The sequence below is a fragment of the Saccopteryx leptura genome, chromosome 10, assembly GCF_036850995.1.
Source record: "Saccopteryx leptura isolate mSacLep1 chromosome 10, mSacLep1_pri_phased_curated, whole genome shotgun sequence".
In the NCBI taxonomy this organism is placed as follows: domain Eukaryota; kingdom Metazoa; phylum Chordata; class Mammalia; order Chiroptera; family Emballonuridae; genus Saccopteryx; species Saccopteryx leptura.
The window spans coordinates 18,122,851-18,150,602 of NC_089512.1; the positions used below are offsets into that span (position 1 = coordinate 18,122,851).

Here is a 27,752-nt window from a genome sequence, read left to right on the forward strand (position 1 = left end):
AAATAGTTACTTTCAGATGAACTTTTTTAAACTGTAGTTTCTATAACTCTGTTGTGATTATAGATTGTCTCAATACAACATGCCTGACATTGTCTTAAGAGTTTTTTTCCTATTTGCCTAGAAACAAATTTTCCAGTATGCTGTGGAGTTTCTTGTAAAGAGATATAATACACATTAAGTAAGTCACTTTTCATAAGTATTTTAATGACCTACATCACTTATGAATATTAGCATCTCTTCCCTTAAAATGTTTTTCATCTTTCAAAATTTTTTTAACTAGAAGATTAATATTGGAACCAAGTATAAACTTATCAATAGAAATGGAGAATAATAGCATGCCATCTGGGCCTTTATAGAAATCATTAAAATTTAGATGAAAACTTGTATCCTGAATTTATTTTATTTTAATTACAGTTACCATTATTTAAAATTACTTTTGGGGCAGTTTTAGTAAATAATATATCCTATAACAAAAAAAATAATCTGTGACAACTGACATTTTGAGAACTCTAATTAGCCCATTATCAGATCCTTTAAGGTAGCTGTCAGTATAGTCATCTTCTGATTAACTCAGTGCCACTCTTTCCAAAGAGGTGAGAGCCAGTAGACTAGGTATTTTCATGCCTTAAACTTCAGATGAAGTGGATTTCAGTTTAACCAATTTGAGCTGTAGGTGTGCCAGTCATTATGGCCAAAGTTTCTTTACCAAGTGGTGCTGCATGGAATAGCTAACTGTCGAACTTGAGCAGACGTTGGATAACATTTCACATGTACTCTTGTACCACAGAGTCCAATGAAAAGCAAGAGAGATTGTTTTTCTGCTTGGCTGCCAATCGCTGTGCCTCTGATTCCTATATGCCTCTCTATTTCAGTTTGAACTGATCATAAAGGTCAATATTTCCTCCTTTTTCTTCTCCCTCCCCTGTTTATCAACTCTAGGTATTCAGCATGTTTTTGGAGACTCTAGTGGACTTCATACAAGTCCACAAAGACGATCTTCAAGATTGGTTGTTTGTACTGCTGACGCAACTACTAAAAAAAATGGGTGCTGATTTGCTTGGGTCTGTTCAGGCAAAAGTTCAGAAAGCCCTTGATGTTACAAGGTAATATTTTCTTCATATGGTTCAAGTTTACCTGATAGCAATCAGAAATATTTAGTTTCTGTTGTAAAAGTTCAGATATTTGAATCTTTTCAAATCATTTGGACTGCAGAGACTCCATCTTAAAATTGTTAATGGTGCCCATTCACATGGGATGGTTTATGCAACACTGATCTTTAGATAAAACACTGCTTTCTTTTATAAAAATTTTATTAATATTTGTTAAATAATTTAAAGTGGCATTTTATCATAATTAAGATATATCTGCTAACTCGAGTTGAAGATTTTATTCAATATAATATAAAAATAAAATATTTTCTAAATTTCAAAAGAATATTTTATTATACAGTGAAATATTCAGAATCTTTTTTTCTAGAAGATTTTGAACCAATGATGTATTTTTACTTTATTGTATAGATTGTTGAAGTGACTTATTTCTATTATCCATTTACTAAATTGAAATGAGTCTAAAATTCAGATATTAGGTGTGGGGAAACATCTCTGATAATGTTGAACTTTTTCTGAGTATATTTTTTTATTAAATCTATACTTGAGGCAAGATTGATCATTATTTACTACTATAGTGTTGCTTTTTAACCCCTTAGAGAATATAAATTCAAATGTTCAGATATTTCTGAGAATAGCTTTTGTTGTGTACTGTATCACATAGATTATACCAGTGGTTTTCAACCTTTTTACACTAGGGGACTGGTGAAAATAGAAGAATTATTTCAGGGACTGCTAAGCAGAAATCACCCTGAGCATAATAGGCAAATTTGACTTAAGATCATTGGGTCTATAATCTTCATACATCAGGGCAGTTAACTCTTTTATGGACTTGCACAAAATTTCTGGCAGATGGGTGGTTGATAAACATTGGACTCTATACCACATACAGATACTTATACTTTGTGTATGTTTTTTGTGTGACATTATGTTTTGGTATTAAGCGTAGTTTTCTGTTAAGTTTGCTAAATGCTTACTTGCTGACTTAATTTTTGTTTTGCTTTTCCACCCTTATTTTAGAGAATCTTTCCCAAATGATCTTCAGTTCAATATTCTAATGAGATTTACAGTTGATCAGACTCAAACACCAAGTTTGAAGGTAAAAATTTGAAGTCTTTGGAAGACTTCATAAGGAGTTGAAATGTTTATTACAAAAGTTATATTGATGTGTATATTTCTGTCACATGAGAAGCTTTTCAATCAGTGGATTTTGTTTTTATGAACTTTCAGACAGTCAAGCCAGCACTTCGGGACCAGCTTCACTCTTTTTGGAGCTCCAAGGTTTTTTTGTTTTTGTTTTAATCTGCATTATTTCTTTTCTTAACTCTTTACAAATTCTGCAGTGTTTCAGATAATGTTTGTATGCATCTGTGTTCAACTACTAACCTTTATAAGCCTTGAAAGCATGCACATCATTTAATTTCCAATGTTATTCAAATGCCAGGCTATCTTCTGGAGAAGCTTACTGGGGGAACACGTTTAGAAGGCAACACAAGTATGGCCATCTAACCCTAAGCTCGTATGCAAACTCGCTCTATAAAATCTTATCTCATTTTATGTTTGTGATTTCCCAATACTTTTTTTTTTAATTTATAGTCTGAATAGGTATTTTCGGAGAAATATCAGTTTTACCTGTATTTATTTTAGTAAACAGAAAAAGTTAAGTTTAATCTCAGTGCTGTTCTCCTTAACTGAAATAGTAACATTTTTTCTTTTTCAATGTGATATTTCTGATGTGTGCATCAGAATCAGGATTAACTTTCTCAATTGTTATTAGCACACATTTTCTAATTTATGTAAAAACTAGGTAGATTCCAATTTGTTATAAAAGTAATTATTAAATTTAAAATGAAAAATAATTTAATATGAGCAAAGAACTCCTGAATTATGTACTAAAGATGTTTCTTATGGGTATTATTAAATGAGATTAAAGTCAGGGAAATACCAAGCATATGTGCATTTACAATCTTTATATTTTTCTGCTCTATTCTGCACGAAATATATTTCCACAAGCATTACTGCCCAGGACTGATTTTCCTTTAAGTTTCTGAATATGATTTTGTCTTAAAATCACAATTATGTTTCCTACCAGGGTTGACTTACACTCAACATGTTATTTTCTCAGAGCTGCTTTGTGAAAGGGATTTCATCTGTTTTAATTTTGAAAAGTGACCTGCTGAAGAGAATAATTTACTTAATAGTGTTGATAAATATTTTTAGAACTCATTCTTTGTCCAAGGCATTTTAAATTTATAATGGCATATAGAACTTACAATTTTTTATCATTATTATCTACAATAACTGATAAATTATAAACTGTAATAAGGGTTATGATTTAAGTATGGTGGTTGCTACTCAAGTGTTGACAGTGTATGTAGAAATGTTTCATGAGCAAGTGGAAATGGAGGTCTAAACCATTAGCTTAAGAAATAAGGGTGAATTGAGAGAGGGAATCAGGTATGTAAGACCTAAAGGAAGAGGGAAATGAGAACTAGGCAGTTTAAAATTAGTTTTCCTATTGGAAAACACACTGGAACCTGGAATCACAGACTTTTTAAAATTATATATTTAATATTACATATTATATATATCGATGTTATTATATATTATATATACATACACACAAAGCTTTGGGGGGAAATGACTCTTCAACTCTTAAATTGATGTTTTAGAGATAGCAAGAAGTTATATCGGAGCCATACCTACCTTATGCCAAAAATAGAAGTAATGCTCAGAGGAGTCACAGGATTAAGAATGAAAAGCTTATTAGGTTATAGAAAAATACGGATAACAAGTATGAGATCTGTAAAAATTCTTTTGGAAAAATGGTAGATCTTTTAGATAAAATATGGATGTTTGTATAAAATTTTATATCTCTCAAAGTGTGCCTTGGTTAAATATCAGAAAATAATAGAATAGGGGGAAATGGCAATACGGAATGGTTTTAAGTAATATTTTAAATAATAAATGTAATTTGTTGGCCTCTTTTTCGGGTTTCATACACATGTTATAGTATTATACACATCTTAGCAACTAGATTATTTTTCTTCTCTGAAGAAGAATGCATGTTTGTGTTATTAAAATTGCAGACTATGTGTATAACCTTGTGAAATATCCTACTAAAATGTAAACTTTCAAATGATTATATGTGTATTGTGGTTATTTTGCTTATTGGTATAGTATACACATACACTTTTTCTATGAAACTCTTTTTAAAACTTTGTATACTTGCATAAATTGCTAAGACACTGCACTAATTGAATCTCATCGTGCAAATAAATTATTCAATTATTAATGGAGTCAAATTGAAAACAAAGTACATTGATACTCATTTTTTAATTCACTATAGCTGTACCTTTTAGGTGTTAACACTGATATAAGGTAACATGGCTTCACAAATGCAGTGTTATGTTCTGCCGTAATTTAATGAGGTCTGCAACTGCATGGTTAATCATAAATCTCTTTCCCTTTCCACCTTACATTTTACCTGGGATGGCTGATAGGTTCTTGTTTTTTCTCAATCTATTTTATAAAGTTATAATTCTTAAAATTCATTCATTAGAAAATGAAGACTTGGCCTGACCTGTGGTGGTGCAGTGGATAAAGCGTCGACCTGGAAATGCTGAGGTCGCCAGTTTGAAACCCTGGGCTTGCCTGGTCAAGGCACATATGGGAGTTGATGCTTCCAGCTCCTCCCCCCCTTCTCTCTCTCTCTGTCTCTCCCTCTCCTCTCTAAAAAAAAAAAATTTAATTAATTAATTAATTAAAAGAAAATGAAGACTTAATTTGCTCCCTTTTGCTTGTTTTACTGGAAGCAGAAAAGGGAAAATACACATGCATCAGAACCTTATTTTAGTATCTTCTTGTATATTAACGTGGTACTTTTCAGAGACCGTATTTGTATTAAGAGAGAAAAATGACACTTACTGATAGCTATACTAAGGAAAGAAAGCATAGAAGAACATTACCTTAATCTTCAGCAATACATTTTCAAAGTTGCTGTCTTCATCATACCTTTAAACCTTCCTTTTTCTAAGTCAGGAAATCAGCATTTTAGTATGTGTCTGGCATCTTAAGTATCTAAGAACTGTTCACTATGCCAGGTGCCATTTCACAAGCACACTGGTCAAGTTTTAGAGAACCATTATTTAGAAACCCTGGAATGTTTGAAGATGTTACTTTAAAACTGGTGGTTCTTAACCTATTTTTCTAGCCCAGCATACCTGAAAGAAGGGAGATAGTTTAACCATGGCTTTTTATGAGGATAAAAAAGGCTGATTCTAAGGAGGAAGTATGTGTGCTGTGCCCTGTCTCCCGCTGATTTTGGAGCCTGCATCCCACCTTGCAGCCACACATCAGGAATTCCTGGGAGAATAATAAGACTTTTTAAACCTACATGTAACTCTTACACAAATCAGTGTTATCTTTTCTCCATTGGTACTTGTGTAAAGCTTTTTTGTGACACTTCTATTGGGAGGTAGTTCTAGCACTTGATAAAGAACTTGATCTTATTGTGCAAGTCTTACTGTAGATTTGACAAAAGCCCTATATTGCCACCTCAGTTACTGACAGTGCTTGATTTGTAATGCCTTATTTTCACAAAACCTTGGTTCATTTCCTCAAAAGCCAAGTTGCATTCATTTCGATAGCACCTGGCTCTCAGGGAGTCTAGTCAAGAGTCAGCTATAAGCTCCGAAGGCAGACTCAAGGAGAGCTGTATTATTCTGTCCACTTCAGCAGTTGTTAAAACACGGGCAGTGAAGCGTCTGGGACTTACAGGTTCTGCTATGTGTGGAATACACAAATCCACATTATCATATACTTGTACCTCAGGTAGGTGGGTGGTTGTTTAATTCTTTGTTGTTGTTTTCTTCATTTTTTTCTTTGTTAAAAGAAATAATCATTAATTGTTTTGAAGTGTTTCCTGATCTCTCTGACCATCTGATCGTCCTCTCTCATTGTGCTAACCTCCCCAGGTGAAGGTTGCTATCCTTAAGTACATAGAAACTCTGGCCAAACAGATGGATCCGGGAGATTTTATAAATTCCAGTGAAACTCGCTTGGCAGTGTCTCGGGTTATCACTTGGACAACAGAACCCAAAAGTTCTGATGTTCGGAAGGTATGTTTTAGTATAAGGTCTAGAAGATAAGTTAGAAAAACAACACATCAGTCATTTTTGGATTGTCAGTGAAGGAAGCTAATATTTTCAGGATGTTACTAGTTAGCAGTGAGTTATTTACCTGTTAGTATGAAGACCTTTTTAAGTAATCTTCTCTTTGAAATTATTTTTAAATTTGTATCCACTTAATATAAATATAATTTTCAAACTTAGAAGAAAAATTCTATGGATGAATTTAGTCATTTTGTTTCTATCTACCTTGGTAAATAACTCAGCTTTCCCATATTATTCCCACATCCTTTCCTAGGTCTTTCCCCATTACCTTAAAAATACTTAGGAATAAATTGTTGGTCACCTATGGCAAAGATTTACATTTTGACTTTGGAAGTATTATCTCCTGTACCACATGGTTTGCTACCGCCTTCTTTCTAATGTTTTCGAAGTATGTACCTGTTAGTGGTTTCAACATCCCAGCCACATACCTATGGCTAGTATTTTCCATATGCTCAAAAATGTAGATTATTTTCAGGCAAACTTCTTTCTACACCCTCTGTTCTCTTTACCGTATTCCTGAGACTTCTCTTTACCCCCTAATCATTGATTTCTTGCATCCTATATCTAGTTCCCTTTACTTTCTTCCTTGATAAACCATTTTCCTCAATATTTTCTACAATATTACTTTTACTTGAGACTTGATTTATTTAAAAATAAATCTTAAAATGTATCTAATAAAGTAAAAAATATATTTTAAAATTATAATTAAAATATAATTTAATATAAAATTTTAATAATTTAATATAAAAATAAAATAGAATTAAAATATAAACAACCAAAATGAAGGACATCATTGAAATATACTAAAGCCATTTCCATTTAAATTGTATAATTTAAACCTGTATTATTTAATGCAGAAATAGACAAATAGATCAGTGGAACATAATGGAGGGTCCAGAGACACTTAGGTTTATATAGAAGATTAGTTCATGATAAAGGAAATGTCACTTCACATCATGAGGAAAGGACACACTCATTGGTAAATGATTTTGTGAACAGGTGGGCTGTCTGTCTCTAAAGGAAAAATAAAGCTGAATCTCATACTCCAAAATAAAGTCTAGATGGAATAAAGTATACTATAATAATCTTTAATTCACTTGTTCCAATTAACTTGAGTCTTTCAATATTGTGGTTCCAGAAAAGATACAGGATCATGGTTTCAAAATGCAAATAACTTTATTTAAGCACATGTTTAGAGAATGCACTGCATGCTTTGTTGTTTTTAACAAAATGGGCTTATGTGGTAGCTGCTCTTTTTTTCTTCAGCAGTACATAATAATCCTGTTCCAATTTCTTCATGTATAGAGCAACAGCATCTTTCAAGGCTGTGTTGGGTAGCGCGCCACTGCTCCAATGTAACGTAGTGTAACCATTCTTCTAGTGTAGTAAACATAGAACACAGGTTGCCATAGAGTGGGGTGGGAAAAGGTCCAGGACATGAATGTTACATTTGGATGCAAGTCATGATCGTGAACCATTTGTGTTTCTTTCTTCTCTCAAGTATGGTTTTTTGTAATCTGAATTTCAAAGTTTGGCTTTTAATAACTCAGTACTTTAGAGGAAGAAAAAAATGTAAGTTTTCTTAACGTATTCTGGATAAGCTTTGTTTTTTCCTTTTTCCACAAAAACATTAGACCAGATTTAGCTTCAAATTGTGGATTTGTTAGGTTAGCTACTTGAGAGAAGACTAGATCTGGCCAGTTAAGAATCACATTAGAAAATTAAATTTAAACAACCAAGTTGCTCTGAATGGGCTTTGTATAGCTTTAGGGATAGGTGTCCTTATTTTTATCCATCTTTCTGCTTGTAGGGATAAGTGTCCTTATTTGTGTCCATCTTATAATCATTTTCTAGGAATGCTGGAGTAGTAGTGTATATTGCTAGAGTACCCTCGGAACTGTCTAGTTAACTTTTGCCATTTATTTTTTTAGGTCCTGTTTGTTATATTTTTCATATTCTCTTATTTTTTTCAAAAAATAAATAGGTTAAAAAATTTTATATTCTTCCAACAAAGAAATTTTAAAGCATATGAAAACATCTTTTTTTCCCCCTGGGAAAGATGGCCTTGTGCTATTGAATCAAAAAGTTGAGTAAAGAAAATGGTCCCCTAGTAACCAAAATACAGTCGTCCCTCGCCATGTCGCGGTTCACTTGTCATGGTCTCACTGTATCACAGATTTTTAAATTGTATTTATCTAATTTTGTGTCGCAGATTTTTTGCTATATCGCAGGATTTTATGGTATATAGGTATTTTTATATGTTGTTAAAATTATGTAGGTTTAACAGTGTAGAAAGTGTTTAAGAGCATAAGAAGTGTTTATAAGAGTGTGGGAAAGGTTTGTAAGAGTGTAGGGAGGGTTTATAAACCCTTAAAATATATAAATAATAAAATAAATATAAGGTTGCTACTTTGGGGATTTTTGCCTATCGCGGGGGGTTCTGGAACCTAACCCGGCGATAGATGAGGGACCGCTGTAGACGCGTCTACTTCTTATGTGTCTTTGTTTTCTAGGCGGCACAGTCAGTGCTGATTTCCCTATTTGAACTCAATACCCCAGAGTTTACAATGTTATTAGGAGCTTTACCAAAAACTTTTCAGGATGGTGCTACCAAGCTTCTTCATAATCACCTTCGAAACACTGGCAATGGAACCCAGGTATTTTTAGTTATTTTCTTGGCTATTGTATAATGCGATGGTTGGTGTAACAATAACTGCTTTCTTTTATATGAAGTAAACTTTTGACCCTAGTGTGTCATTTTTGCATCGAAACTGGACAGCATTTCCTAAGCCAAATTAAATATTGCCCTGGAAGACTAGATAGAGTCCTTAGGCCTGTCACATTTATGTTATAATTTGGTGTACATTAGGATGATAATGAATGGTTGCCAGAGTATGTACAAGGAAAACAAAATCTGATTAAGAACTTAGATGAAGGTATTGGCTTTGCAAGCCATTAGAATTAGGACATACTCTTTAGATGAAACCAATTTTTTTTTTTTTTTTTTTTTTTTTGCGACAGAGACAGAGAGAGGGACAGATAGGGATTTACAGACAGACAGGAAGGGAGAGAGATGAGAAGCATCATGTCTTCGTTGCAGCACCTTAGTTATTCATTGATTGCTTTCTCATATGTGCCTTGACTGGGGGGCTACAGCAGAGCGAGTGACTCCTCGCTCAAGCCAGCAATCTTGGGCTCATGTCAGCGACCTTGGGCTTCAAGCCAGCAACTTTTGGGCTCAAACCAGTGACCATGGGGCCATGTCTATGATTTCATGCTCAAGCCAGCAACCCCACGCTCAAGCTGTTGAGCCCATGCTCAAGCCAGTGACCTCAGGGTTTCGAACCCGGGTCCTCTGCATCCCAGTCTGACATTCTATCCACAGCACCACCACCTTAGTCAGGCAAACTAATTCTTATTTGAGGACTAAAGGGATGACTTATTCCAGGGTTAACAAATAAGCCCAAGGAAAGTAGTGCTTAAAAGAGGTGTGTTTTACATTTAATAATTACAGGCTTTCTGGTCCAAAGGTGCTTAGATATGCTGGATTTTGTTTGGGGGAAATAGAGTTTTGAGTAAATGAAACATTCTATTGTCAGATATCTAAATGATGTAGGATCATTTATATAATATGCTAAAGAATTGAACTTTTTAAAAAATATATTTTTAAAAGACAGGCCTTTGATAATGACTAAAGGAGAAAATAGACCCACTATGGCAGACATAATGTATAGTCTGAGGGTTAAAACAATCTGAGAAAAATTTCCTGGGACCAAAACCAGTTATCTTTTTTAAAGGAGAAGAAACTATTTTGTTACAGCTTAAGAAATAAATTCATAATATGACCAAAATTTTATACTTTTTCTGTCTCGATTAAAATTGTTTGTAAAGCAAACTTAAAGAGAAATAAAATTTCAGTATTAGTAATGGTTGGTGGAAGGAATTTGGCTCTGAACAGGAAACTAATTTAAAATTATTAATTTGGGATCATGTTAAATCTTTGAGAAAAAGATCAGAAGTCCATGAGGAGAACAAAAAAAGGCTAAAGTTAGATTACTGAATGGGAAGAAAGGTTTTTTTACAAAAATCAGAGATAAGTACATGACTATTTAAAATATAGATCTATAAATATGACTCTTATATTGTCCAACTTCTTGATTGAATGTCTTCCTTAAGAGCCTTTTAGTTGAACTTAACATAACTGTCATGTTAATATTTATTTTACTCCCTCCGTCAGAGTTCCATGGGTAGTCCTTTGACAAGACCAACACCACGTTCACCAGCCAACTGGTCCAGTCCTCTTACTTCTCCTACCAATACATCACAGAACACGTTATCTCCAAGGTAATAAAGGGGTCATTTTTCATCATGGTCTGTTATTTAGATTTCTATTATTAGAAAAACAGACAGTATAATTTCAGTTGATTTCCACTTGATTTGAAAGGTCTTAAACACATAGAAACTTAGTAGATTCAAAAACTGTAACATTCATTTCAAAAGTAGTTTTTATAAATAATGTATCCAATTTTAACAAGTCATAAGAACAATACTTACACAGCTTTTGTAAATAACTGCTGTTACATTGAATAGCAGAGTAAGGCTTCTCAGATATGCTGTACAAATTCATAAATTGCAAATCCTTTTAGTTACATTACTTAGTAAAAATGATGAGGTCAAGTTGTAAGACGAATATTTAGATCTAATATTTGCCAACCACAATGAAAAATAGGAAGGAGGAAAAAGCTTAAAGGCAAAAACATAAAAATAAAGAAGAAGAAAAGAGAAGGGATAAATATAAAATGACACTTTGTATACTTCTTAGGAAAAAATGTAACTGTGATATTGGTCCTTAGTATAAAATATAAGATGTGTGATTTTCACACACTTGTACAATTCAAGCATGGGCTGTATTACAGGTGAAGTTCTTGACTGATTAATGAGCTAATAGTTTTTCCTTTCTCCTGTCTTTTTAAAAAATATTTATAGTAGTTCATGGTTGTAGTTATTAGCTTGATTTTCTGTGATTAGCCATATATACCATAGCATGCTTCATCATATTAATTATAATTATAGGATACTTCTTCAGCATCTAAAGGAGAAAAATATATTGCATGCTCATCTAGTTTATTTCTCCCATATTATACATATGTAACAATCTTAATAGCTACATTCTAGTCTCAGTTGAAGTACAGAATTTTATTATAGAGTTCATGTTGATATGTTCAGTGAAAACTTCTGCTAATCACAGGAGTTAGCAGACTCTGAGTAAAGAGGCCTGGGGTAAAGACGGTGGGCTTTGCGGGCCATGCGATCCTTGTCACCTCGACTCCGCTCTGATGTGATAGGGTGAAAATAACCACAGAAAGTACCTAAACAAATGACCATTGCTATGTTCTAATACAGTTTTAGTTGTGCACACTGAAATTTGAATTTTAGATAATTTTCATGTGTCATGAAATATTTTTATTTTTTCTCAGCTATTTAAAAATATAAAAAGATTCTTAGATTTCAAGGGTCATACTTTGCAGACCCCTGGTTAAACAGAAGAATTTTAAAGATGAAAGGACAGCAGTTTTTACGTTGTTAGTCATTGTAAGGTGCCCTTAATGGAAGGGAAAGGCCATGTACTTTAACCATGTATAACTCCTGAGTTTTATTTTGCTTTGGGAAATATACATTCTCTAATCCCATCTTATTTTATAAATATACTACATACTTTTTAAATGTGTTTGTATTTTAAAACAGTATGCAAATTAATTGGGTTTTTTTATAGTGCATTTGATTATGACACAGAAAATATGAACTCTGAGGATATTTATAGCTCTCTTAGAGGCGTCACTGAAGCAATCCAGAATTTCAGCTTTCGTAGTCAAGAAGATATGAATGAGCCATTGAAAAGGGATTCTAAAAAAGATGATGGCGATTTAGTGAGTATTTGAATACTCTTACATTGCAGACTTTTTTATTAAGAATTTTGTTTTGGTTTTTTTCTTCTTAACTTTGCTTTTTGCCATTTTCAACATAACTCCCTAGGGCAGGGTTCGGGAACCTATGGCTTGCGAGCCAGATGTGGCTCTTTTGATGGCTGCATCTGGCTTGCAGACAAATCTTTAATAAAAATAATAATAACGTTAAAAATATAAAACATTCTCATGTATTACAATCCATTCATTTCCTACCACTCATGTTCATGGTTGCGGGTGGCTGGAGCCAATCACAGCTGTCCTCTGGGACAACACCAAATTTTTATTGGATAATGCATAACGTACACGGGTCGTTGTATGGCTCTCACAGAATTACATTTTAAAATATGTGGCGTTCATGGCTCTCCCAGCCAAAAAAGTTCCCAACCCCTGCCCTAGGGAACAGTCACAAATATTTACTGTATCTACCATGTGCCAGGCACTGCTCTGGGTCTTAGATTTAGAAGGTAGAGTTATGCCCTTAAGTTCCTTGTAGATTTTTAGATAGAGCTGAGCTGAGTACTGTGGAGTTTCAGGTTAAAATGTAAAGTAAATCTATTTTACATTAAATGGTTCAGGGAAGGCCTTTATAAGAAGGTGACATTTGCATTGAGACCTAAATAAAGTAGAAGAATATTCCTTAAAAGAAATAGCAAGTGCAAAGACAGTGGTATGAGAACAAGCTATGTACAGTTGACGACCAGGGTAAAAGTCAGTGTAGCTGGGGCATTATGAAAGAGCGGGGGGTGGCACATGGGCCAGATCACATGACTCTTACGATACAAAATAAGGTGACTACGTTTCTTTTTTTTTCCTGTTCAGTGTAGTGATGGTGATTTGCATTATTAGTTGTTTGTGTGGTTCCACTAAGAATATTACGATCTATTTTCCTGATATTTGTTTTATTGTGCAGTTTGATTCTTCTGCCATTATACAAAGAGCAGTGATTTTTTTACTCTACTTCTAGACTTTTCTCTGACAGCTTAACTTTTCTTAAAACAAGCCATCTCACTCTTTCCTAAGGAATCAGTGGTTTCTAGGTGTTTCCAAAATTATAGAACCTTGCGGTGCTTGAACACATCTCTAAAGGGCTCCCTCTTCTGCCTTCCTTCCTTCTTTCCTGTTACTGGTTTTCTCCCCATGCCTATCCAGCAGAGGGCCTGAGATTCCCTGTTCCCAAAGCTGCATGTGTTAGTAATGACAAGTTAGTAAGAATCACTGCTGCACTGAGACTCCCCCCCCAGAGATAGAGGATATTGTGGGGAGCCCAAGGAACGTGTTCTGGCATAAGTGAGTTTGAATCCTGGTTTCTGGCAATTATTAGCTAGTCAGATTATTACTTCTAAGTCTCAATGTCTTCATTAGGAAAATAGGATATTACTGCATACCTTAGATGTTATTGTGAGTAAAATAAATCACATGACTTCATCCAGCCCAGAACTGAGCTCCCCTGAGCTCCAGGTTCATACATCAAGCTGCCTGTTAATACACCTGATCTTTTCTAATAAAACTTCTCTTTCCTTTCTTAGTTGATGGCCAAAAACCTTGGACAAAAGAGTTGTTTTTACTACCTCTCTCTTTCTCATCCTCCATACTCAATCTGCCAGGGTGTTTATTTATTGACTGTATCTTCAGAATATATACAAAATCTACCTACTTCTCACAATGGCCTTTCTGGGTCTAGCCATCATCATGACCAAGTCTCTCCCTTGGTTATTAAAATGGGCACTTAACCGGCCTCCTTGATTTTGCCGTTGCCTCCTGTAGTCTGTTCTCACTCCTCTACTCACAACTCAGAGGTCTCTGTCCCAGAGTAAAAGCCAGTCTCCACAATTTTCCCTTGTTACCCTTCATCGCCTACTGCTTTCCTCTCGGTTCTATCCTCTTAAGCCACACGGGCCTCCTTGCTGTTTCTTGAATTTCCTGGGCATGCTCTTGCCTCAGGGCCTTTGTCTTGGCTATTTCTCAGTAGTCCCATGGCTAATTGCCTCAATTCCTTCAATTCAAGTCTTTGTTCAAATGGCTTCTTAGTAAATTCTGTTCTGACCACTCTGTTTAATCTGCAACTTCTGTACTCACTCATGATCCTCTTAATACTGCACTGCTTCCCATGCACTAATCAGTTTCTGCCATAACATATACTTCACTCATCTATTGTTTTTAATGTCTCTATCCTCCCAAGAAAAGGTAAACTCCTTTATAGTATACATCATTCTCTCTTTTGTTCTTATTCTAATATATCTCTGATATAAAGAACAATGCCTGGCATGTAATTGGTAGTCAGTAAACATTTGAAGAATATTTGTAAAGTGCTTAGTTAATGGTCTGATACATAATTGCTTAATAGATAGTATTGATATTGATGGTTATAATGATTTTTTCCCTTTTTTAATTTTTTTTTTTTTTGCTCTTTTCAGTTTATTGCATGAAGGAGTTACACTAGTCCAAATTAAAAGCAGACCCCAAATGGTTACATCTCATAAGCTGTGAGGTTTTTAAACTTGTGACAAGGGACAGAAGGGAAATGCTACTCATTGCAAGGAAATCCTCACTTAAGCTTCAGTGAGCCAAAAGCACTTAAAACCCATGAACCTTCAGCTGGTCGTCCTTAGCCAGTCCAGTCTCTACCAGGAACTGGCATATGATCTTGCGCTGGTCACCCTGTAGCTGAATTACTTTTCCATATTCTGAATGCTCAATTACAGTACCATTGCAGGCAAATTTCTTCTTAAACGTCTTCACTAGTTTCTTTTTATCGTAATCATCAGCGATCCCTTGGACAGTAGTAAGGGTCTTCCTGCCGTTCCTCTGTTGAATTCTTATATGGATATAATCCTCAGTGCCAGCAGGAAGCAGATCATCACCCTTACTTGCATCAGCAAAGGGGTCGAAAGAGGAGAGGTTCTGGATAGCGGACATAGGATACGATTCCTTTTCCTCGGTGGAAACGGCCTGCGGGAGGCTGCGGTGGGAGGCGGGCAGGGGGGACAGAGCGTCAGGAAGCGAGGGGGGCTCAAGGGGGAAGTTGCTGAGTCCTGGGCAGCAGTTCAGTGACTGGGGCTCTTTTTTAATTTTTTAATTAGAGTTGATGTGCAATATTATATTAGTTTCAGGTGCACACCCCAGTGATTAGATATTATATAACTTACTAAATGATCATCCTGATAAATCACATATCCATCTGACACAATATAGAGTTATTAGAATATTACTGACTGTGCTTGACATCCCCATGACTGTTCTGTAGCAACCAGGCTGCACTTAATCCCTTCACCTTTTCAGCCATTACTCTCAACCCCTTCTCATTTGGCAGCCAGCAAAATGTTTTCTGTGTCTCAGTCTGTTCTGTGTGTTTATTTTGTTTTTTAGATTCAATTTTTGATAAAGATGCATTTATTGCCATTTTTTTGTTTATATGTTTTATCTTCTTTTTCTTCTTCTTCTTCTTAAAGAAGATCCTTTAGCAGTTCATGTAACACTAGTTTGATGGTGATGAACTCCTTTAGCTTTTTCTTACCTGGGAAGCTGTTACATAATGTACACAAACTCCATCAGGCCTATTTCCAAAAAGTATGCAGTACTTTTAGGCCATTTTTATTAAGCTGGCTTTGTGTGTATATGTGTGTGTGTGTGTGTGTGTGTGTGTGTGTGTAATAGAGTCAGAGAAACAGAGGGACAAATAAGGACAGACAGACAGGAAGGGAGAGAGATGAGAGGCATCAATTCTTTGTTGAGGCTCCTTAGTCCCCTTAGTCGTTCATTGATTGCTTTCTCATATGTGCCTTGACCGGGGGGCTATAGCAGAGTGAGTAACCTCTTGCTTAAGCCAGTGACCTTGGGCTTCAAGCCAGCAACCTTTGGGCTCAAGCCAGCGACCATGGGGTCATGTCTATGATCCCACACTCAGGCTGGTGAGCCCGTTCTAAAGCTGGATGAGCCCGCGCTCAAGCCGGCAACCTCGGAGTTTCAGACCTGGGTCTTCTGCATCCCTGTCCGACACTATATCCACTGTGCCACTGCCTGGTCAGGCTAAGCTGGCTTTTTATTTGGTTTTCTTATACTTTGTTGATATACTGTCATTGTATATTTTACTACCTTATTAATGGAATTTCACAGCTTTTAGGTCTGTGTTGCTAATGAAAGTCCTTTTGTATTTTTAACTGGAACAGAGAAGCTAGCTGTTGCTAATCACATGAAATATATTATTTGGTTAATCTATTGGCAGGGGCATTGTAAGAATCTTTAGAGACAGTATTCTTTTGTGGTTTTTATGAGCCCTCAATAAGTTTCTTGACATCTTTACTATAAGCTTTGACCTTTTGGATGTAAGTTTTAACTCATGTTGATTTCCATTACATAATTTTTTCCCCAGCTGGTTATTATTACCTTTTTAAAATAGCCTTAATGCAATGGGAATTTTTTTTTAGAATTTTGAATCGATACTTTAAAACGAGTTAATTTGCTATGTTTTCCCCTTCCCATTAATAGATGTGTGGTGGTCCTGGGATGTCCGACCCAAGAGCGGGAGGTGATGCGACGGACTCAAGCCAAACAGCGCTGGACAATAAAGCTTCATTGCTCCATTCCATGCCTGCTCACTCCTCTCCGCGCTCTCGAGACTATAATCCGTATAACTATTCAGACGGCATCAGTCCCTTCAATAAGTCTGCCCTCAAGGAAGCTATGTTTGATGATGATGCCGACCAGTTTCCTGATGGTATGTTGTGTGTCATACTGCCACCACCTGTGTTGTGGAGGACTGGGAATCATTGAAGCAAAAGAAATACAAATGCTTTTTTTGTAACCCGAAAAGGATCTTTGGGATGGTAATGTGTTCTCCCCTCTTCTAGGAGCTAATTGCTGATGGTTTGGTAGATATCTTCCCAAGGAAGAGAAACAAGAGTTATCGTCCTAAGATCATCCATGAAATGAAGAAAACCTTAATGGCTTTCCAGAAGTAACTGAAACCAATTTTAGCTTATTAATTTATCTTTAGACACCATTCAGTCATTTTTTATACCAGAATGACAAAACTCTTTGAAGTAATACCCATTTTTTATAATAGCCTTTGAAGTGTTAAGCCATAAACAAACTCAATAATAAGATATATCCAAGGACCAAATATGGGAAGAGCTATCATTAGGTTTTGGGGCCGGCTAGGTTGAAGCTATAATGCTAACAATGGGCTTAAGCCTAAACTCAACATTACTAAGCTGCATAGCCTGATAAATTGCCAGACCTTCCTGAGCCCCACTGTCAGCCTCTGAAAGAGGATGGAGGTGCAACTACCTTTCTTCTGGTCACAGCATGCAGTAAGGTTCAGGAAAAAATCTATAAAAACTGATCAGAAAGTATAACACACTATAAGTGTTTTAATTATTTTGAATAATAAGGAATTATATTTTCCCTCTACAAAGAACATTATCCATTATTTTTTTTTCTAATTAAGACTCAAGTAATGTAATATATAACTATATATGGATAAAGTTGAAAGTCTCGTTCTCAACATTATCTCATGTTTCTATACTTAGGTAGTTTCTGGTTTTCCTTTCTTCCCCCAATGTTGCTCTCAGTGAACATATTTCTGCATAAGCTTTTATATGTACATAATTCATTCTAAGAGATTTCTAGAGGTAGAATTGCTCAATTAAGGGATATATACATTTAACTTTTGCAAGTTACTACCCAGTAAAGCTTAAAACACATGGCCAGTTTAAGTAGTGCTGATTTTCTCAACACAAAATGTGTAAATGTTTTAAATTTTTGTTACTATGCTGGTTATAAAATAGATCATTCTAATAAGCATTTTCTCAATTTTTAAGAAGACTGAGAAATTAGGTATCAAATCTTTTTTAATTTCTGTGTTTTAATGAGGGAAAAATTTTATTTGTATATCTTTGATTACTAATGAGTTTGACGAATTACATTTTTACAAACGTGTCATCTTATAAGACTTTAATATATCACAAAGAGACAAAATAGCAGGATAACAGGAGTGGATAAATTGATAAAGTCCTTTGAACCCTGCATAGTAGCAACAGCCTGGTAAATTGAGACCTACCTTTAGCAGCTTTGATTGTATTAAAATTATTTCTTCATTGAGGTCACAAACCAGTAGACCATATTGGACATACTGACATTTCTTGCATTAGTTGACATATGTATATTTAATTTTAAAATCAAAAGCTAATAGTTGGGGGTACAGTACAAAGAACTTCTTTTTCTGAACCCATTTGAAAGTAAGTTGCCAAACTGATGCTCCATCACCCCAAATACTTTAGGATGCACTTTCTATAAACAAAGACAATTATTCTATATAACCAAAATATATTTATCAAAATCAGGAGATAATCACCAGTACGTTAATAACCACCTATCCTAAACCCCGTTAGAGTCTTTCAGTGTCCAACTGAGACAGTATAACTAGAGGATCCAGTTCAGAATCTCACAGTGCATTTAATCATCATGTGTCTATAAATCTCCTTCAGCATTGTTTCCTTGGCTCTTATAACCCTGGGAATTTTGAAGGTTAGACCAGTTATTTATTGTAGCATTTCCCTCAACTTAGTTTTCCCAGATGTTTTCTCAAGATTGGGTTCAGGATATATAGTGTTGGCATCAGTATCACAGAGTGATCGTGCACGCCTTTCAGTAACGCAGGGTTTCACTTTGCCCCGTGACTGGCAACATTAACTTTGATCACTTGATTATGGTGGTGCTTACCAGCCTTCTCCACTGTGAAGCTACTCTTTTTGTAATTAATATGTGTTTTGTGGAGATGTACTTTAAAACTGTATATAGCCTGTTCCTCATTAAATTTAAATTTCATTCATTAAAATTCATGTATTTTTAATTGTATGAACTCGTGGTTTCCTATTGTATTCAATGGGTTATAAATTGTAAGTATCATTACTTATTTTATTGCTTAAATTGTCCTTGACTTAACCAGCAGGATTCTGTTCAGATTAGCTTTGTGTCCTTGTGGCATGTCTCCATCCTTGCATTCTGGCACAACAAAATATCGTACTGTCCCTGATTCAGTCCCAGGATCAACCATTTCTCCAAGGCTTAGTCCTTGGTTCCTTTAAATAGAAAATGATGCACTGAGTGTACTCACTGCTAGTAAGATGTCTATACTGCCCTGACCTCTCAGAGGCCAGAGCTATCTGATACACTAATTTACAACATTTATTTCTATATCTACACAAAGTTATGTTTCCACCAGTAAATCTAATTCTAATCTGGCACCGTGAGATTAACTCTAGTTTCTTCCCTTTCCAAATGGTTAACCACAATCCTTTCCCATAAAAGGCCAGCATGCTCACACCAAGTGTACTAGCAGTGAGGACAGAGTTCATAATTATACTTTAAAAAAGCAAAAACAGATGAAAACATTGAGCCCAACTCTTGACTGTCAAATTTAAAAGGAAATATATTAAGTATTTAGTCTGCCTTTCTATCAGACTGTATTCCAGATAATCAGCTCTAGTTGATAACATTACTCTCTGCAGAAGAATTCCAGCCCATTTTTAACCCCTAAGGAAAAAAAAATGATTCAGCAACACTCAGTGGGTGAGATCATTAGTAAAAGATTGACAGGGAACTTTACAGTGGTGGGAGAAAGTTGCTACCATTTCTATCCAGTGATCACTGCTTCCTGGGATGATATCATATAAATGCATACTTAGGTATACAAGAATGAAATATTTAGTCTTTGTAAGATATGTTTTAAGAAAAAAAGGGGAGTACAGAGATAAAGTAAAAATGGTAAAATATAATTGTCAAATCTAGGTGATGGGGGAAGGGAAGGGGGGTACAAAGAAAACTAGATAGAAGGTGACGGAGGACAATCTGACTTTGGGTGATGGGTATGCAACAGAATTGAATGACAAGATAACTTGGACATGTTTTCTTTGAATATATGTACCCTGATTTATTGATGTCACCCCATTAAAATAAAAATTTATTTATAAAAAAAATCTGGGTGATGAATAAATGGGGTTTCATTATACTATTCTCTCTCTCTCATGAATTATTATAAAAAGTTTTAAACCAGCATTGGTGTTTTGGAAGTAATAAGTGGAAAAGAAAAGTACTTAGTTGTTTTTGGTTGTGGGGTTGTTTTTTTTTATAACCAGCATTGTTTTGCATGTTACAAAGTTGTTCTCCCCATACTTGTGAGAGTTGACCTATAGAGTTACAGAATTAATGTCATGTCCTTTTGACAGATCTTTCCCTAGACCATTCTGACCTGGTGGCAGAGTTGTTGAAGGAGTTGTCTAACCATAACGAACGTGTAGAAGAAAGAAAAATTGCCCTCTATGAACTAATGAAACTAACACAGGAAGAATCTTTCAGTGTTTGGGATGAACACTTCAAAACAATATTACTTTTACTGCTTGAAACCCTTGGGGATAAAGAGGTAAATGGTATAATGTGTATCCAATAGTCTATTTATCCTGTCTTGGGTTGCATGTCATTGTCAATTAACCAAGCACTACACAGATTTAGAAATTGGGAAAACAAGTCTCTTCTACTGCTACTGGTTTTTGCATGAAATTTTCACTATGAAGTATTTTTTCTTTTTTTCTTTTTTTCCTTTTTTTTTTTTTTTTGTATTTTTCTGAAGCTGGAAACGGGGAGAGACAGTCAGACAGACTCCCGCATGCGCCCGACCAGGATCCACCCTGCACGCCCACCAGGGGCGACGCTCTGCCCACCAGGGGGCGATGCTCTGCCCCTCCGGGGCATCGCTCTGCCGCAACCAGAGCCACTCTAGCGCCTAGGGCAGAGGCCAAGGAGCCATCCCCAGCGCCTGGGCCATCTCAGCTCCAATGGAGCCTTGGCTGCGGGAGGGGAAGAGAGAGACAGAGAGGAAGGAGGGGGTGGGGGTGGAGAAGCAAATGGGCGCTTCTCCTATGTGCCCTGGCCGGGAATCGAACCCGGGTCTCCCGCACGCCAGGCCGACGCTCTACCGCTGAGCCAACCGGCCAGGGCGAAGTATTTTTTCTTTTAAACCAAGTAGCTCAGCAATTTTGAGCAATTGACAATGGGAAAAATAAGAGGTTGCTGACAGATCTTTCAAAGGAGAAGAGAGGTTACTTGTTTTGCGTGTTTAAATTAGTTGAGAAGTAAAACTTTTTAATAGAATTCATTGGTTCTCAGTTTTATACATATTTAATATGTGTGATATGGTTTCAGCTAGAGACGGGAAAACTTAATTATGCACTATATTGCATACTTTATGCAGTTGTCTGATTTCCCTGACCCCCATCCCCACCCCAATATTAAGACCCTTAAGTTTCAGATGTGGAAAATGTCGATTATCTACAACTCAAAATATTAAAAACATTAAAATGTTTCTTCTTAGCCTACAATCAGGGCTTTGGCATTAAAAGTTTTAAGAGAAATCCTAAGGCATCAACCAGCAAGATTTAAAAACTATGCAGAACTGACTGTCATGAAAACATTGGAAGCACATAAAGATCCTCATAAGGAGGTAAGTGACATGACACTAGAATTATTTTTCTTAGTACTTCTGATATTACAGTAGTCCACTCTTATCCTCAGAAGATATGTTCAAGACTCCCCACTCCACCTCCCTCCGGATGCCTGAAATTGAGGACAGTACCAAATCCTACAGTGACTGTTTTTTCCTGTACATGTATACCTATGATAAAATTTAAGTTTTAAGTTAGGCACAATAAGAGATTAGCAGCAATAACTAGTAATAAAATGGAACTGTTACACCTGACCTGTGGTGGCACAGGGGATGAAACATTGACCTGGAACGCTGAAGTCACTAGTTCAAAACCCTGGGCTTACCTGGTCAAGACACATGGGAGTTGATGTTTCCAGCTCCTCACCCTCTTCTCTCCCTCTCTCTCCCTCTCTCTCTCTCTCTCTCTCTTTCTCTTTTCCTCTTTCTCTCTAAAAATAAATTAAAAAATCTAAAAATCCCAAAATAGAACCATTATAACAGTATACTATAATGGAAGTTATGTGCATGTGGTCTTTCTCTCTCTCAGAATATCTGACTATGTTATACTCACCTTATCACTAATGGAAGCACTTTACAGCTTCTCTTTGGTGTATCTGAATTACCAGCATCACAACTCTTTTTTTTTTTTTTTTGTGACAGACAGAGAAAGGGACTGATAGGGACAGACATGAAGGGAGAGAGATGAGAAGCATCAATTTTTCATTGCGGCACCTTAGTTGTTTGTTCATTGATTGCTTTTTCGTATGTGCCTTGACTGTGGGGGGCTACAGCAGACCGAGTAACCCCTTGCTCAAGCCAGAGACCTTGGGCTCAAGCTGGCGACCTCAGGGCCTCGAACCTGGGTCCTCCATGTTCCAGTCTGACGCTCTATCCACTGCACCACCACCTGGTCAGGTTGCATCACAACTCTTGTGCATCAGGGTTGTTATTAAGTCAAGGCGGCTTTAAGGCAAGCGCTATGATATCACCATAGTGGGTATGATGACCTAGCTGGCTACTAAGTGACTAACAGGTTCGGTAGCATATATAGTGTTGGCTCTGCTGGACAAAGATGATTCACGTCCTAGGCAGGACGGAGTGGGATAGTGCGAAATTTCATCGTGCTACCCAAAGGAGCATGCAGTTTAAAACACATAAATTGTTTCTTTCTGGAATTTTCTATTTAGCATTTTCAGATCATGGTTGGTATGAAGAAGTTAAAACCTCTATAATTAACTTTTTAAAACATATGACTGTGAACCTTATAGGAGAGTGAGTCATAACTTTTAAATTTGTCTAGGTTTTTATTCAGATTTTTTTGTTGTTGTTCAGCTGGTGTTTAGTAGTGGCACACCTTTAGCATTTGCTGAAGATCTAAAAAAACAATATTTCTAGTTTAGTTACCCAGCTTCTGACCCAAATAATGCCTGTCTCATCCCTATTTTTACAAAAGATAAAGTTGTCATTGTTAAGATGTTAGAACTGACATTAGCCCTGGGACTTCTGACTTCCGATGTATTTTCCACTGGACCTTTCTGAGCACCTCACAGATTGAAATCATATGGGACACACTACCAAAGTAGCATCAAAAGCAATAATTTTTACACGTTTTCACTACCATCTTTATTTTTTTTAAAGATCATATTTAGAGATTACAGATTTTAATAAGATTACCATTTCTCCTATTGTAAAACCATTGTCTCACCCTACCCAAGCCTAATACCGAAGAAAAGAAAATCATTATGAAGGCCCTGGCTGGTTGGCTCAGTGGTAGAGCATCGGCCTGGTGTGCAGGAGTCCCGGGTTCGATTCCCGGCCAGGGCACACAGGAGAAGCACCCATCTGCTTCTCCACCCCCCCCCCTCCTTCCTCTCTGTCTCTCTCTTCCCCTCCCACAGCCAAGGCTTCATTGGAGCAAAGTTGGCCCAGGCACTGAGGATGGCTCTGTGGCCTCTGCCTCAGGCGCTAAAATGGCTCTGGTTGCAACAGAGCGATGCCCCAGATGGGCAGAGCATCGCCCCCTGGTGGGCGTGCCCGGTGGATCCTGGTCGGGCAAATGCGGGAGTCTGTCTGACTGCCTCCCTGTTTCCAACTTCAGAAAAATACAAAAAAAAAAAATCATTATGAACAGAAGAAGGATTAGCATGTTAACTTGATAACATATTGAATGTTTTACATTGTTATAATGTGAAGAGGGCACAAGCATTCTTGGAGCTGAGGACATTAATAATGAGAAGCATCTCACTATGGCCAATGCAGAAGACTCCACACTGTTGTCTGGGTAAATAGAGCCTTCACTTCCCTGCACAACTAGACCACGATATGATTTAAGAATTGTTTTAGCCAGCATTAAAAGGCACAAAAGAAGGAAAAGCAGTGGAAGAAAGCCCCATGAATCCATTTTCTAGCTTCAGCAATTACTGACATTTAGCAAGCCCTGCTTTATCTGTACTCTTTTTATGTTTACTGTTTAGTGTTTTTTTAATTAAATCTCATATACTATATCCTATTACCTATTTCATGAAGTTTGTACTTCCAGGACACAGTGTACAATTTTATTAAAATGACTTCCCTGCTGATTCCCTCTGTTCCAGGTGGTGAGATCAGCTGAGGAAGCCGCGTCGGTGCTGGCCACTTCCATCAGTCCCGAGCAGTGCATCAAAGTGCTGTGTCCTATCATTCAGACGGCAGACTACCCCATCAACCTCGCTGCCATCAAGATGCAGACAAAAGTGATCGAGAGAGTGTCCAAGGAAACTCTGAATCTCCTCTTACCAGAGATTATGCCAGGCCTCATACAGGTGAGCAACAAGCTAGGAGGAATAGCTATTATAGATTTGGGATTCGGTTATTTTAGGCACTTTTCAGGTTACACTAATGGCATGACCACACCTGCCTACTGTCTTAAATGTTCAGAGCAAAGATTTTCCAGAAGTAACTGTCTGTCTGTCTGTGTGTGTGTGTGTGTTAAAATACACATAGTAGAAAATTTACCACTTAGTCATTTTTGTGTGCAATTTGGTGGCATTAAACACATTTTGTATAATTTGGTGGTATTAAATATATTCATAATGTTACACAATTATCTACTATCTATTTTCAGAACTTTTTAATCATCCCAAACAGAAACTCTGTGTCCATTAATCAGTAATTCCCCGTTCTTTTTCCCCAGCCCTGGCCACCTCTATCTACTTTCTGTCTCTTCTACCGCCCAGGTTCCCCCATAGGTAGAATCACACAGTATGTGTCCTTTTGTGGCTGGCTTATTTCACTTAGCATAATTTTTTAGGGTTTATCCATATTGTAGCATGTATTCAGATGTCACTCTTTGGCTGAATAATATTTCATTTATGTTTATACCATAATTTGTTTACCCATTCATCTGTTGATGGATATGTAGGTTGTTTTTCTTTTTAATTAACATAACTATTACAATGACATTTCTTATAGTATCTTCTTGTGCTTATATGTATATATCTAGAAGTTGAATTTCTAGGTATTACAAGATTTCTCTCTAAAGTGGTTATACTAGTTTACAGTCATAGATGTAATGTGTTTTCTTTTTCTTTCTTTTTTTTTCTTTTTTTTTTGTATTTTTCTGAAGTTGGAAACGGGGAGGCAGTCAGACAGACTCCCGCATGTGCCCGACCAGGATCCACCTGGCACGCCCACCAGGGGGCGATGTTCTGCCCACCGGGGGTGTCGCTCTGTTGCAACCAGAGCCATTCTAGTGCCTGAGGCAGAGGCCACAGAGCCATCCTCAGCGGCCGGGCCAACTTTGCTCCAATGGAGCCTTGGCTGCAGGACGGAAAGAGAGAGACAGAGAGGAAGGAGAGGGGGAGGGGTGGAGAAGCAGATGGGCGCTTCTCCTGTGTGCCCTGGCCAGGAATCAAACCCAGGACTCTTGCACGCCAGGCCGACGCTCTACCACTGAGCCAACCGGCCAGGGCTTAATGTGTTATTTTCTATGCAGACAAACCCATTTATATAAAAATTGTAACCGAAATGGAATTATATTTTGTAACATGTTTTGCTTAACTTAATTACAGGTTGTGAAATTTTTTATCCAATAAATGCTATTCTATTATGTAACTTTAATGAATAACTAGTATTACATAGTATATATACTATATTGAGACCTCTCCTGAAGAGAATTAATCATTTATTTCTTTGTGCATCTATAGCATTACATTTGTGACTGTTATGCTAAGCCTAAAATTTTAAATTGTAAGGCCCTTGAAGATAAGATCCATATATCTTTCTTCTTGGTCTGTGCTTTGATACTAAGAACAGAATATACATAATGTGCATATGTCATACATACAATGCATATGGAATAAATATTTGTTGGATGAGTAGTTTAGAGTAGTGTTAGGGATGGGACCAATATTAAGCTTAATTTAGCCTGGATTATATGAGTCCCTTGACTGCCATGCCAAGGAGTTGAGGTTTTATTTGATAGTGAGGAGCTATTGAGTTCCCTAAAACTGAATGCTTTTAGGCGGTTAGTCTGGAGACTTTTTGCAGACTGGATTGGCAAAGGAGCAGCCTCAGAGTCAGAGACTTGCAGCTTTCCAGGCTAAATAAGAAAGAACCTGAAAAGGAAGGCTAACAGTAGAGGTGCCAAAGGGGAGATGGAAAGAGACAGGGGCATGTCTCTGCCTGAAAAGGGTGAAAAGTTAGTCAGTAAAGCTTTAGATCTCATCTTTGAGTTGCATCTTCTGTCTCTGTTAGAATGGTACTTTCCTAAGAACCCCCAGGAGTACTAATAAGGACTTTTCTCCCTAGGGTTATGATAATTCAGAGAGCAGTGTTCGGAAAGCCTGTGTCTTCTGCCTGGTGGCTGTTCACGCAGTAATTGGTGACGAACTAAAACCACATCTCAGTCAGCTCACTGGCAGTAAAGTAAGTAGAGCTGCTTCATTCTTAGGGTGGTGGCCATGGTACATTTTTCAAAATTATTTTATGTGTCTGTGGTAAAGGGTACATTTGTATTCAGCTTTTAATAAGTCACGTGTTGAGCATTCAACTTATTCATCCTACTGTTTGCATTTTTGTTGTTTCTACTTTCATATTTGTCACTCAGGTGAAACCAACAGTTTGGTAGGGTGGTTGGTAGATTCCTATGAAAGAAATACCAATAGCTTCTGGTTATTTAAAATAGCCAGCTTACTTCTTTGCCACTCCCACAAAGACTATTTAAAAATAGATAGGGTTTTCGCCTGACCACGTGGTGGTGCAGTGAATAGAGTGACCTGGTATGCGAGGACCCAGGTTTGAAACCCCATGGTCCCTAACTTGAGCACGGGTTCATCCAGTTTGGGCATGGGATCACAGACATGACCCCGTGGTTGCTGGCTTGAGCCCAAGATGGCTTGAGCAAGGGGTCACTGGCTCAGCTGGAGCACCTCCCGTCAAACACATAGGAGAAGCAATCAATGAACAACTAAAGGTACCCTTCCTTCCTGTCTGTCTATCTGTTTATCTGTCTCTTTATTTGTGCTTCACTTAAAAAAAATAGATGGAGCCCTGGCCGGTTGGCTCAGCGGTAGAGCGTCGGCCTGGCATGCGGGGGACCCGGGTTCGATTCCCGGCCAGGGCACATAGGAGAAGCGCCCATTTGCTTCTCCACCCCCACCCCCTCCTTCCTCTCTGTCTCTCTCTTCCCCTCCCGCAGCCGAGGCTCCATTGGAGCAAAGATGGCCCGGGTGCTGGGGATGGCTCCTTGGCCTCTGCCCTAGGCGCTAGAGTGGCTCTGGTCGCGGCAGAGCGACACCCCGGAGGGGCAGAGCATCGCCTCCTGGTGGGCAGAGCGTGGCCCCTGGTGGGCGTGCCGGGTGGATCCCGGTCGGGCGCATGCGGGAGTCTGTCTGACTGTCTCTCCCCATTTCCAGCTTCAGAAAAAGTACAAAAAAGGAAAAAAAAATAGATGGGGTTATATATACATGGATTATTTACTATATATCTCCCAAAATATGGAACACTTAACATATTTAAATTTTCCCCTATGAACTATGGTAAATAGTTG

The 27,752-nt window shown here is 37.1% G+C and overlaps 1 protein-coding gene and 1 pseudogene across 50 annotated transcripts in view; one reads left to right on the top strand and one right to left on the bottom strand.

Annotated features, from left to right (window-relative positions):
• The window catches only part of CLASP2 (cytoplasmic linker associated protein 2), a 168,940-nt gene that overhangs the window by 137,293 nt on the left and 3,895 nt on the right, over positions 1-27,752 (top strand). For 26 of the 50 annotated variants that reach the window (XM_066350529.1, XM_066350536.1, XM_066350572.1 and 23 more), the window contains 11 exons: positions 940-1,103; positions 2,127-2,205; positions 6,083-6,226; positions 8,794-8,937; positions 10,518-10,624; positions 12,054-12,207; positions 16,732-16,960; positions 20,472-20,665; positions 21,614-21,742; positions 24,319-24,525; positions 26,513-26,629. In XM_066350529.1, coding sequence (XP_066206626.1) covers positions 940-1,103; positions 2,127-2,205; positions 6,083-6,226; positions 8,794-8,937; positions 10,518-10,624; positions 12,054-12,207; positions 16,732-16,960; positions 20,472-20,665; positions 21,614-21,742; positions 24,319-24,525; positions 26,513-26,629 — 1,668 coding nt within the window. Of the gene's footprint in view, positions 1-939; positions 1,104-2,126; positions 2,206-2,336; positions 2,388-6,082; positions 6,227-8,793; positions 8,938-10,517; positions 10,625-12,053; positions 12,208-16,731; positions 16,961-20,471; positions 20,666-21,613; positions 21,743-24,318; positions 24,526-26,512; positions 26,630-27,752 lie in introns of all 50 variants that reach the window. The other 24 variants (XM_066350520.1, XM_066350524.1, XM_066350534.1 and 21 more) reach the window with 1 other exon arrangement.
• On the bottom strand, positions 14,645-15,195 carry LOC136381937 (eukaryotic translation initiation factor 1 pseudogene; annotated as a pseudogene).